The sequence below is a fragment of the Malurus melanocephalus genome, unplaced genomic scaffold, assembly GCF_030028575.1.
Source record: "Malurus melanocephalus ecotype Western Australia unplaced genomic scaffold, MMel_1.1 scaffold_203, whole genome shotgun sequence".
NCBI lineage: Eukaryota > Metazoa > Chordata > Aves > Passeriformes > Maluridae > Malurus > Malurus melanocephalus.
In genome coordinates, this window is record NW_026623435.1 from 967,361 (window position 1) to 980,848 (window position 13,488).

Consider the following 13,488-nt stretch of genomic DNA (forward strand, 5'->3'; position numbering starts at 1 on the left):
TTCTGTGGTTTGGGGCATTAAATTCTTTCATACTTTAGGGTGCTCTGATAGAAAATAAATCAATTATTTTGCCAGTGTAGTCATGAGACAATTTTATTTGTACAGAAGTGTAAATTCCATATGAAAGTGATCAGAGCTATGTATTTTTTTGAGGGTGGATGAATGAACTATTAAACTCTTGCCATATGTTTTGGGTTCTTGATATTTTGAGAATTATATTAAATAGGGTTATATGAGCATGAAAAATCTGTCTTTTTTTTTGCTGTTCTTTTCACTGTCCATTAAACACTGATTTCAGGGAGTAGTTTCATACTTGTCTTGGTGCACTTTTCAGGAAATAGAACACTTTATTACAAGTGCTAGACATGCATTTCTGTCTAAACAGAAATCTGTCTCTATCTAATCCCTCTTTTGAGGAAGCTGCTCAAGTGTTTTCATCTTCATGTGAAGCCATCTTACTGTGTGTAACTGTTGTATTGCCGGTTGAAGCAGGACCATTATCCCTTCCTTAAGAGACTAGTCTGATTAACAAACGACAGAGTAATTTCTTATTTGGCCCAAGAGACTGAGAGCCTAAAAATCTTAGCTGTCTCATGGTCTCCCTTGAGAAGTGGAAGGTCCAAGTTTGAGGAAATGCAGTCTCTCTGATAAAGAAGGAAAATTAAAAGCTGTCTTTCAAGGTCTTTTGTCTCCAGGGTGGATGCCTGGAATGCTAAATTAAAAAAACCACCACAACCCCCCCCCCAAAAAAAAAAAACAAGCTCTCCTTCTTTTCCTGTTTAGTATTAGTCTAGATGTTTTGTCCAAATCCTTCCAGCTTTCATTAAGCTCTTAAAATGTCTAAAATTGAGATTCAGCATGTCTCCAAATAATGTTTTGTTTGACTCTAGAGGAATGGTTCTTCCAATTTCTGATGTTGGCCCTTGCACCTAAAGATAAATAAATCAGCTGTTCACACAGCTGCATAGACAACTTTGCTCAGAGATGTGACAGGGCCGTGTGCTGACCCCTGAGTTCACTGGGACAGAGGCTTATCAGTGAATGCTAGTACATGACATAGTTCATTCCAGGAGACACAACTGTTCTAAATAAAGAACTGGGAAATCTTTTGCAGATGGTGTGCATAAAATCACCTAAGAAGCAGCCCCACTGCTTCTGATTAATGTGTTGTGGCTGCCAGCCAGGTCAGTGTGAGATAGAGATGAGATGTGAGGTTGGGTTTTCTCGTGGCTTATTAAAATTAATTCTGTTCCAATTCTTAGAGACTGTTACCATCTCTTACAGTGTCCAGTGTATTATCCTCCTTGTCTGATTCAAATTACATTCTTCTTTGCAGGGTTCTGGTTTATGAAGGGAAACAAGTCATGGTGGATTCTGGACCGATCTATGATACAGCTTTTGCTGGTGGACGATTAGGTCTTTTTGTCTTCTCTCAAGAAATGGTCTATTTCTCTGACCTCAAATATGAATGCAGAGGTTAGTTACAGAAAATGCCTCAAAAATGCTRAAGCCTTTGATAACTTGTGGAGCAAGCACAAAGTGTCTGAAACGAAAGTRTCCTCCAGTTACTGAAAGTAATCTGTAATATCGTAGCATGGCATAAACCTTGGTTTGTTGAAATGCCGTGAATGCCCTGTGCTCCTATAGTACTCTCAATTTGARTAATAAAACCCAGATGTTTAATACTATCCACCTGGAAAAAATTAGGTAGAAATTTCTGAGAGAGACTTGCTTGGAATTCTCTCTGTATATCCACTGTACTTTGTMGGCTATTTCAGTATGTCCTGCTAGCAGAGAGATACTTCTGGAGCACCCCTCTTTCAAGAGGCATAGAAAAGAGAGCAGATACCTTTAATGAGCGAGTCTGTCTGTTATACCTTGTCTGAGATGCTTTGAATACAGAAAATGCTTTTCCAGGTTATCTTCTGTATGATTTTGTACATACATTTAGTACATAGCTACACATACACATGCTTGTCTCTTTCTATATGTAGGCATATGTGTTTTTATATAAATGTCCTCACATTTGTAAGAAAATTAAGAACAGCTGCCTCTATTTAGACTACCATGATGGAGTTCTGTTCTTGTGTGATTGACTTCCTAACCAATAATACAATTAACTTATAATTTTTTTCCATTTCTTTCAGATGCTTGAGCAATGGTTGCTGCATTACCACCAAAGTACTGTAGATGCTATGCAACCCAGACACCTCCGTACACCCTGGTACTCGCAGTTTCTATTTTTTTGTCCTCCTGCCCTCTGTCCTCGTGCTCCACTCTCCAGGATCCTCCCACCTGCCAGGAGTGCTTCAGCCATCCCCCCAAGTGCCTTCTCACAGCCAGGACTAATGAAACCTAAACGTGAACATCAGACCCGCCACTGAAGCAAAAGTAGATTGATATATTAGAACACTTTTGTTGAGTGAAAACAGCAAAACTTGTTTGTTTATTTGCTTGTCTTTTTTAAAGAATAACGTTTACATATAAAAATGTAATTACTTAATGTATTTATATATATGGAAAAAAGGAGCGGGGATGATGATTATCAGTTGTGTTTAAGTGAAGAAAAATGTGTTTTAAATTTTTGGGTGTATGGTTGACACTTCCTTGCTCTGATCAAGACTGGCCTTTAGTAATAGAAATGTTCTGGGTCTAATTTTAGCAAAGTAATGGAGGACCACACTGACAAGGAAAATTACTTTGGATATTACAGTAAAGATCTATTATAAACATTTCTTGATTCAAAAAGGTGCTTAGTTTATAAGGCTGCTCTTACTAACAGTCTTTAAAATTACAGTAGGTAGAATTGTCGAATTTGCAACCTAAACTGTTCTCTAATAGGGGCTGTTTTCAGGCCAAACAGAACTGAACTAKAAACTCTCATGTGAAAGGGAAGAGTAATTAATTTAAACATCTGAAGCTATCACTTTTGTCTGACTTTCAAAAAAATTATTTCCAGTTGCCCTGTTTTCATCATATTCTGCACTGCCTTGTAATAAAAAATATACCATGACCATGTGGAGCGAAATGAACCTGAACCACTTTTCCACCTCTCCTGCAAGAAGCACTTTGACATCCTGAATCCTGATGTGGGTTTTTGAAAAGGTGGCAATGCCACTATTACTTAATTTGGTAACATATGAATTTAAGGTTCCATTTATAAATAGTTTGTTAGCATTTATTTTAATTATCACACCAAGCTACCTTCTCTGATAATTGATTTTAAAGCATATAATGCTTTCAGCAATACATTCACAAATAATGATATGTTAAAGCTATTTTTGAAAGCATATCACAGTATGTAGACATTGTCAAAGCATGGCATACTCTTAAGTATAGTTTCATGGATTATAGTCGTATGTACTTTAAAGTTAAATGAATAATAATAAGGAATTTACAAATGGAACCTTAATATATATCCAGTTACCCTTATTTTAATATTTTTATATTGTTACCGTGTCTGCTGTATATAGAACTTCTTAAATAATGCTGAAGGGGTACCAGTGTTTATTCTAAACAGATGCAACAGTTACTCAGATATACAATAGTACAGACRTGTTTAACACTTTTGTTTAAGTTGTATGAGCTTTGTTCACAAAAAGAACACATGCTGGTGTAATTTTATTCAAAGATGGGATACCTAATGGAAGAATACAGTACCTCTGCCTTCTTTTAGGGCACAGCGAGCTAAATATTGAATCAACTTTTTCTCCCAAAAATAGATTTTGTTTCTCTATCATTAGAAAGGAATCAACAATTGCTGACTTTATTGCACATTTTACAATATTCATATTATCATATCTTCTTTTGATTTTATTTCAGTTTGGGTTGTTTCGGGTTTGTTTTTTTTTTCCCAAATCATCTTCATGAGGTTTTTAAATCTTTCAGTTTCTTTTGGTATTTCAAATGGCATCCCCAAGTTCCAAGCAGAAGGGAGGATGACTTAATTAAATGTAGTGAATAATGGCTGTGTAGGGTTTTTTTTTTTTTTTTGTCAGAGAGAGACATCAGTTTAGGGATGGAGATGTTAATATTTGGAGTGTATCATAATTTTCCTAATCTATGTAAATTATTTATGATGGGGGTTTTTATTTCTTTTTCTTTTTTTCCTTGCAAGTATGTGTGAGAGAGTGAGATTGATGAAATTTCATTTTGTTTTGCCAAAGATTGTAAATAATTATTTATTTGTTTACATGGACGGAACTTTATAAATTGACGTCCTGATTCATTTAGTCAGATCCTCATTTTTAAATATATTTTTAAGAAGTTAATAATAGGAAATAAACTGTAAAAAAGTTTTATAACCCAAAATCTCTTTACCTTTTTTATAGTTAATTTTTTTCTTTAAAGAAAATATTCCATTCCTCAAAGCCCTTAGTTAAGCCTCTTGCCTTGCTTCATTTCAAGCAAACCAGGAAATCTGTTGSTTTGCTAAAAAGTCATTGTCTTCTAAGGTTGTAAACAGCAGGTTTCCCAGTATCTTTGATGAGACATCATTCCCCATGAAGTCTTTATTTGGCAAATTATCACAAATTTTATTTATAGAGTTGTGACTGAGAAATTTTAGTCCTGCTTCTCTGTGCTGTGTCTTGGCCCATGTGTTTGAACAAATATATCTTACTTTGCAACTGCTGCTTCTCTGAGTCCCATCTGAGTCTTTGGGATTCCTTGGTGTGAGTGGGGATTGCCTTCCTGCTGGAGAATTTCAGGAACCAGTGAATCATCATGAACCCAAGAGAATAAAATACAAGAAATACAAGAAAATAATTCTTAACATGAGACGTCTTTCCTATGAGTATAAASTACTTACAGGGAGGAGAATTTGAATTGGATTAGGAAAAATAATGTCAAAATGCCCAGCATATCAAAATGCCAATTTTGAGGTATGAACACAAGTTCCAACTTTTCTTGGCCTTACAGATATCGCATCTACTTTGTTTCCTTGACTTTTGATTCCCATKAGAGTACTTGAAGCTTTACACAGGAAAGCCATGTAGACTTCGGTACATTTTTGAGGAGTCCTTTAACACAACACAAATGTTCAGTCTTGTAAAAGCTGCAAGGACATCAATGATTGACATTAATCAGGTAAGAGAGTGATCAAGAACTTGTTCCTCACTTTCTTATGAGTTTTGTAATAGTCTGGTATGGATCTTTATGAGAGTTTTGATTCTGAGGGGAAAAATCTCTTTATAGCACCAAACAACCCCCCACGCAAAAGTAAACATAGGCAAATAAAATGACTGGAAATGTGTGAAAACATAACAGTAGCACTTTAGCCATAGTACAGGGTCTGTCAGAAAAACAAGGAGGGAAGGATGAAAAAAAGCAAATCTGCTGTGAATGAGCAGGTTCACCTTAAGCTGTGAACCTGTCTCCATTGATCTAACTCCCTTTTCTGAGGCTTTTGAAGATACTCAAAAGTATTTGCATAATCTGGAAAAATACATATTTAAAAACTGTACAGAGTATAAATTTCTGGTTCCCAAAGAGAGATGGGTATGGAAGAAGGTAGTCTTAAATATCAGCAGAGAGGTTGTTTTTTCTCACAAGGAGAAGCTGAGCAGAGCAAGTGAGGGTTCTGCCACTGTGATATGAGTAATACTAGGCAGAACTTTTTTCACTTTGCTGAATATCAGACTCCCACCTACTAAAATTCACTGATAATTTCCTCACATTTAAAATAGTTGTTATATGTTCTATGTATCTTACTGGTTGTGGGCCAGCCAAAAAATGGGAAATCCTGAAATCCTCCTAAAATTAAGTTCTGATGAGACTTCTTGACTGCTTTTAAAATATGGGGGGTTTGGGTCAACTTCAGGTAAGCCACTGAATTTTCTGAGAAGCTGAACTCACAGCATTTAAGGATTTGTCCATTATAATGAGAAACATGTTTGCCATGGTTTCTTCCAGAAAAAGGAATCTACCCAAGGATTATACCTGTGATTTTGCACATCAGGCAGCCCAAATAATAACATCATGAATGCTAATATCTGTGTCTACTCCTTGCTAACTACACAGTGGGGCAGGAGCTGAACAGACTATCACAGTCAGTGGGCCAAACCCTCATCTTGGTCAGCTCAGTGGGAGTTTTGCTAAGGACTTGAGTGATAGCTGGATGAGATTCAGGGTTCAGTTTGTGCTGCAGACATACATGGAGGAAGAATGCTAATGCTCGCCTGGAAACATCTGCTCTCTAAAGCCATTTGAAATTAAAAAAAAAAAAAATGTAACTGTGTAATAACTTGGCACAGCATTGTTTCCAATGTGGAGAAGACCACCCTTGCAGATGGGGAAGGGGGACTTTGAAGGAAAAGAAACCTGATGCTGATTAAATCAAAGGCTTTTCTAGTCCATTATGCTGCCTCTTGGAAGTTATCAGTAGCAAATTCACCAGAGAAAGGTGTCAAATATTTACCATTAAAAATCTTGGCATTAGCACTCCTAGTAGGGAAATATCATTCTTAGCCCCAGGCAGTTAATGGGCGAGTTCTGCCTTTGTGCCTGTGTGGTTTATTTTGCACTAACATAACTGCAAATATTATTCATACAAATATCCTAGATTTTTAATCCCACCTCTCCTATTGAGAGCTCTGGAGATTGATTATATACTCTATGCAGTATAAATTTCCTTTTACCAATTTCAGGTCTGTTGCTGTTTAATTTCATTGACAGGCTTGATTTCTTGCAGACTTTGGAAAGGAATGTATAGTATGTATTTCATCATAAAACTGTGTGTTAGGAAAATAATATCCTACTTTGTTTTTACGGCTTGTGTGTGCATGTGTCTGTAGTGGGTTCATGTGGTACATCAAATGTACAAGGATTTCCTCTGCTTGAAAAGATCAGCTGTGATGTTGTTGCTATTTTGGTTTAGGTACAGGATGCTCACCATGTTATGGACTTCTCCAATTCTGTCGTTCTAGCTCTTGTGCAGATATGTCATAAATGCACACACACACACACACACAGAGAAAAATGTACATATTTTGCAAAGGTTAGGTATTATTCTGTGCTTGTTTTCTTCTTAATGCCTTCCCCAGCCAGCTGCTACTTGGCCACAGTTGGAATCAGGCAAATGAGTTGGACAGATCTTTTAAAACCTTTTCTTCTGTCAATTATCATTGATCATTACCTGTCCTTCTTGATATATTTACAGCTAGAGTTATTTGGTGTCCTCCTTTAGAAGCAAGTGAATTTCTTTTCAGACACCTGCTGACATTTCTGAACTCTTTGCGCCACTGCCAAATGCACCAGTTTCTGAAAGCTGAGGGGTTGTATTACAAATCACACTTCAAACTTAGCAACAGCTGTAATATGATAACTTATTAACTTAGCTGTAATTAAGGTAACTTAGAAAGTAATTTCAGTCATTTAGGTTACATAGTCATTCAGAATCTTCTAGCAGATATAGTCTTGACCCTCTTTGTGAGCTGATTTTCTCTCTTTAAATAAYGCTGATGGAAAAGAAAACAAGGGAGAGGATGGCAAGCTGCAGGCACTGTCAGCAGCTGCAATGGATAATTTTTAATCAATGCTTTTTGTTTGTATATGTGAAGAAAATGAAACCTAATGCTTTCAGTTCCATGCAAGGCAAGTTTCTTTCAGACAGTCTTTGTCTGATCATTCAATTCAGTTTATTTCCTGGATCTTCTGCTGCTGCCTTCTTGCAAGTAGCAACAACCTCCAATAGAAAGACATTGTTTAGGCTCTCCTTGCTGATGAGACTGGAGAACTTTTGAGTTTAGAGTACTTTAGGGCTGGAGCCCAGGCAAATTAATATGTTCTGGTTTTTAAAGATTCAGCTGCAGTGTCTAGGTTTTTGAAGCCAGAAGCAAAGGGCCACCCATTTGGATGTGGATGTAATCCAGTGGGTTTAACTATATGCAGTAGCTCAGCCTGGATGCTGAAGACATAGGGACAGTGTCTCGAGCTGAAGCTAGTGGCAATTGGCAAGTCAATTTCTTTCTCAAATGGGATTGAGTTCCAAAGATATTATCAATCACCATTCTACAGATGAGCAGTCCTCTGTTTAAAAAGCTCCAAYGTTTAAAAAGGACCAGGAAGAAAACCAGAACACTCTTAAATGCTCAGGTTGAGATTTGCACAATTTAATGATAAATGGAGCATACACAGGCAGTATAATGACAAGGGACCACATTATTTTTTAACTTTTTTTCTTCACAGAAATTTTCCTTTTAAAGTAATTAAAAAAAAATTAAAGTTGCTTTGTTTTCAGATTTGTCATTAATATGTCAATGTAAAGCTCCCATTTATTTGAGAAGGAAGCACACTCAATTGCTGGATAATCAAGAAACCTATTGTTCTTCATGCCTAGCATCTGCCCTCCCAGTGGTGTGAGGAGATAATATCCTCCCACTCTTAAACATGAGGGAAGGGGAAACTGTAGCTGAAAAGAAATGAAGCAGAGAGATTTTTTATCACAATGACTTTATCACAAGATCATCCATTTTAAAATGAGAAGCACAAGTCATTATGACAGCAACATGAAAAAATCAGGTCCTCTTATTTCCTATTCAGAAATTCCTCTAACAATGAATTAACCTCCCTTTAAGAGAAATTAAGATAGGCAGTCTTAACTAAWTGCTTCCATATTCCCTTGTTTACCTCTGAAAATTCTAATTATTTATTCAATCATGGGGCACTACACTGAAGAAGTAGAGCAAAAGAACTCTTTCCTGTTAACTTGTTAGATTTGGCAGGTTGTGACCAATACACTGAAAGGCCCAGACTTTTAAACATATCTACAGTTTTTTAGGTACAGAAAAATGTTTCAGAGTTAATGCCTAATTTAACAAATAATTGTGGTATTTAATATATTATCAGAGTTTATTAATTAATAGGGCAAATAATATTTATGGAATATTTTCAAAGCAGCGGTAAAATATTTGCTATATTATTATTTATTATATCATTTGAAACATGGGGATAATATCCACTTTTCTGCAGTGATTGAAGGACCTTTCATGTAATCTTTCCAGTTCCTAGGGTTGTTTTTTTTTTTTTTTTTTTTTTTTTTTCTGTTTCCATCTATGGTAACATAAAAATGAGAAGCTGATTTTTGTTATTAGCAATCATTTTGAACCGCATGGAAGACATGAAGCCTGGTCTTTACTGAAATCACATGTCCTGGACAGGAATGTTCTGTCCAGAACCATTTGGCTTTTTTTATGGAGGGGAAGAACTGTTCTCTTCCAGTTCTCTTGCAGAAGGCATTAAACACCTTCTGATGAGAGAAATAGTCCAACTGAGTTACTGAAATCTGAACCTGGTGTCTGTGGCACATATCCGCTTGACCTATGATGACAGCCAAAGAAACAGCCAAGGTAAGAAATCCGACATACAGCTATCCTGGGTGCAGTCTTCTACAGAGAAAGGGGGAATACGTGCCAAGTCCGGGGATTGTTACTTCAAGCAYTGAGGTTTGCAGATCAGCTCCATAGCTTCTGTGTTGCCTGTACTAAAAATACTTTCCCCTATGCTTACGCCAATGCATCTGAGTACAATCTAGTTCCAGATGTAGCACCTGAATACTACACTTAAAGTTTATTTTTTTCCTTAAGGATGCATACAGACTGAAGTTAAACAGTCTTACTTGCTTATTTCTGAAATATTTGTGCCAGCACTGCTTTTKTCCTTCTGCGAACTGGGGTTTCATAGTGCTCCTGAATATCCCAGAGAATGAAATAATGATTTGAAAGAGACTTCAATGCAAAAGTCTGTAGCGTTATAATATTGTAAGGATCATTGCTTGTCTGTTTTCATTCCTGTCCAGGACAAGTTCATAAAGTGGTGGCTCCTACTTCTCAGAAAGTGTGTAATGTTTAGCTCCATAATTATGTGCACATTTTCTTCCCTCTGGTGTTTCTCCCAAAAGAGCATTAAATATTGTGATTTAACAACGTAGTTGGTAAATCACAACCTATTTCGTATCAACTGTTCCTTCATATCAACTTCTAAGGTCATGCACAATTCCCAAAGCAGAGTTGAGGCACTATAGTTTTAGTAGTACTTTCAGAAACAAAAGATTACTTGTAAAAGTAATTATTGAATTAATTTCTATAGTTTCAAAAGAAATTAATGTGTGTGTCTGCACATATGGTTTTAWAAAGAGGAAGTTCACTCTTCTGTCCAATTTTGATGCTTACATTTCCATATGAATATGGAAAAGACATTATCAATGTGCATTTTTGTGTGCCTTCCTGCAACAGTCTAGTAAAGTTTTAACACTGAGGGATGGTTTGGAAAACCTCTGGGCTGTGACATCTAAACAGTTCAAAATACAGAACTGGTATTTATGAAGAAGAAATATTAACTTTTGGAAGAAACTGTAAACATTTCACTGTGATTAATATGTAAGGTAAGAAATGGAAGTATCTGAGACCAATTTACCTCTTTTACTGTTAATTCAATATTTTGCACAGATGTGTCCTTGTGGGAAAAGCCAATGTTTGCAGTTTGCCTTATTTGCCTTATTATGACTGTTTTCCATTGAAATGTTCAAAATTTTGAGATACATGCATCATCTTTTAGCAAAAATCTTGATACTTATCTTGCAAATGCTTTACATTTGAAATGTAAAAATCCTCTMATGCTGTGAAAGAGTTATTAATTCAAAAGGAAACAATCTCAGAGCATTTTAATTTCATGCTATAACCRTAATTTTCTATCTACTCTTCTGTGGCTTTCACACATATCTATGCTTGTGATGCCCCTATTTCATGAGAAGTTCTTCCATTTCTCCCAGGGTCAACCTATATGGAAGATGGGAAATCCTTCCCTTTTCACCTGCCACAAATCTTGGAAGTGCATAGCAATGCCAAGGTGGTGGGAGTCAGTCAGCATCCCAGACCAGAAAGTTCTGAGAAGGAAACGAAAAATGAAGATGAAAAGGCTGATGAAAGGAATCAGCACTGCTATTTGCCAGGTCCAACAGCAGCAAATAACAGTTCCTGATGGGGGCTTTTAGGGATTTCTAAATTTTGTTCAGTTTAATTTCCTGAAGCATACTAAGTCAAGGGAATAATTTTAAAAACTTGTTTAATACAGAACAGTGAATTCCAAAAGTGTCTGTTACCTAAAATTCATTTTCATTCTCTTCTATTGATGATGCTTCACTTCAGAGAGTAAATTGCAAAAAAAAAAAAAAAGTCCTCCTTATTCTCGAACTAAATGAAACACGTTTTATATACTATAAAGAGAATTGTTTAACTGTCAGAGGGAGCTTTTTTACTTGTTTGGAAGGAGTTAAGGAGCCTTGTGAGTGCCAGAGATACTGCCATGGAGGAAGTGAAACGTCTAACCCTTGTGATGAGRCTGAGTTAGTGCTTGGTGAGGAGTAGGGGGAACGCATCTGAATTTGTGTGGTTCAACCCTGAAGCACAATACCTTGGGAAACTCAATTCATGAGGTGTATTAATATAGGCTTTCTGTTAAATACTGAGTCAAGGCTATTAACTTTGCTCACTCTGAGTCAGTAACAAAGCACTTGAACTATATCCATTTTTAAGCACATTTTTGTTTAGACAAACCTGTTTTTAGACATATGCAAAGTAAACGCTCACATGCGCAGGGCTTTGCATGCAATGCACAACAAAAATGCACTTATTGCACCATTTCTGTTAACAACAGCTGACTCAAAATAGTCATACACAAAAATATCAGTACTAACTTTAGGGCTCGGTGGCAGATGGAGACATTGTGATAATTTGTGCTGCAAAGAGGCCTCCACTTTTTTACAGTATTTATGCCAATATCACTTTACTGGAGCTATTGGAAAGCCAGCACAGATCTGTCAGATGGGGATGTAACATTCCAGGTGTGACTTAGAGGAATGAGTACAGGGAAAGCAGCAGCAGTAAAATTACATGAGATTTTACAGGGACTGACAAACCACAGAAAAGAGGTGGGCAGAGGGAGAAAACCACTCTGCTCATGTCATGCTTAGTAGTTGCAGAAATGTCTGGGCTTGAGACAATGTTACAGAGTAAATGCTTCCTCTGAAGTGAAAAATTTGATAATTTTTCCCACCAAAATGAAATAGATGTTCAGGCAAAAGTAAAGAGGAAAAAAAAAAGTAGCTTATTAACAAAACACAGTGCCCACAGGACACAGATTAAAAAGTAACTGTTAGATACTTAAAACTCAGGAACACACACCAGCCCTCCCCCCACAAACCGCTCAGCCACATGGTGCGGAGAAAGATGGTAGATCCTGTCCCAGGAAAAAAAGAAACGAAAGAAAAAGGTCCATGTGGCCGCTCAGGCAACAATGGCAACCTGGTGCAGTCCTCACTGTGGATATAACTGAGGGCTCAGTGCGCTTTTCTGTCACTGGCTTGGCTTTTTCCRTAGTCTGGGACAAGACGGAGTGGCGCGGCTTCTTCCCGYGGTGCCTGGCTGGTCGGCACTTGCCTCCTGGTTCTCGGACYGCAGCCTTGCCAATCCGCTCCAGAAAATCACAGGAGTCACAGAAAGGGGTAGCAGTCCAAGGAGACCTGTTTGCCCAAGCTAACAAACCCAAGCTAGCTAAACGGCAACAACGTAATTCCCCTGCATGCCACGAGCGGCACTCCCACAGTGCCTAGCTGAGGTCCAAAAAGCCCAGGGCTGCGCAGCAGCCCCGGCTTTTAAAGTGCCCACTCYGCCCTTGCCCCTTCTTCTGGGTCAGATTAAAGGCACAGACACCTTTTGGGCATACAAGCTGATGAAGTATAGGAATACAAGATTGGCACAACATCAACCTAAGACAATGTGTGGTCCAGTCTGCCAAGACTATTAGCCAGTATTTGAAGCACCTAAGATGCCTGGCAGGATATCCTGGGGAACTGCTGTGCAGTATGCATCAGAAGACAGCTGCTAGACTTTGTTGCTGTATTTTTTATTAAATAACTATAAAACCAGAAAGCCAAGTCCTTGCTTCACTTGTGCAAAGACAGATTGAAGAGTTTGATATATGCATAAAATACAGAAGTTATCTTCTTCAGACTGAGTTTACAAAGATGGCATTTCTCACTTGCATTCCATTTGTTTGGGAGGTTTTTCTGTTTTTCTTCTTCTGTTTTCTTAATACATTCAGAACAGCAGGAAGGCCACTGATCCATGTTCATAGCTAGGAAATACTGACTGTTTTTAAAGATGAAAACAGAAAGGATTTGAGACTGTTAATGTTGAGCTGAGGACAACTGTTAAATCATATTTCCCAAAGGAATACTGGTCGTAAAGGATTGGCCACTCCATTTGGTCTGTGTACCACAATGCTCCATTTGCAGATATAGCTGTAAGTGCAACTCTGTTTCCAGATGTGGGAGACAGAAGATGTTATGATGGATAAATAAATTGGGGGGAAGGGGGAGAAGGCAAGAAAACCAACCACCAAACCCAATCGGAAACAACATTTAAATTTCTGGCTTAACTTTTTATACTACCTTTTCAGTTAGTGAAGAAAAACAGTCTTTCTTGCAACGTG

General features: G+C 37.4%; 1 protein-coding gene across 3 annotated transcripts in view; it reads left to right on the top strand.

Annotated features, from left to right (window-relative positions):
• THBS2 (thrombospondin 2) overlaps window positions 1–3,367 on the top strand; it is a 29,807-nt gene extending 26,440 nt beyond the window's left edge. For all 3 annotated transcript variants that reach the window (XM_057373625.1, XM_057373623.1, XM_057373624.1), the window contains exons 21-22: window positions 1,337–1,476; window positions 2,148–3,367. In XM_057373625.1, coding sequence (XP_057229608.1) covers window positions 1,337–1,476; window positions 2,148–2,155 — 148 coding nt within the window. In that variant the 3' untranslated portion in view covers window positions 2,156–3,367. The remainder of the gene's footprint in view (window positions 1–1,336; window positions 1,477–2,147) is intronic.
• Window positions 3,368–13,488: the final 10,121 nt, after the last annotated feature.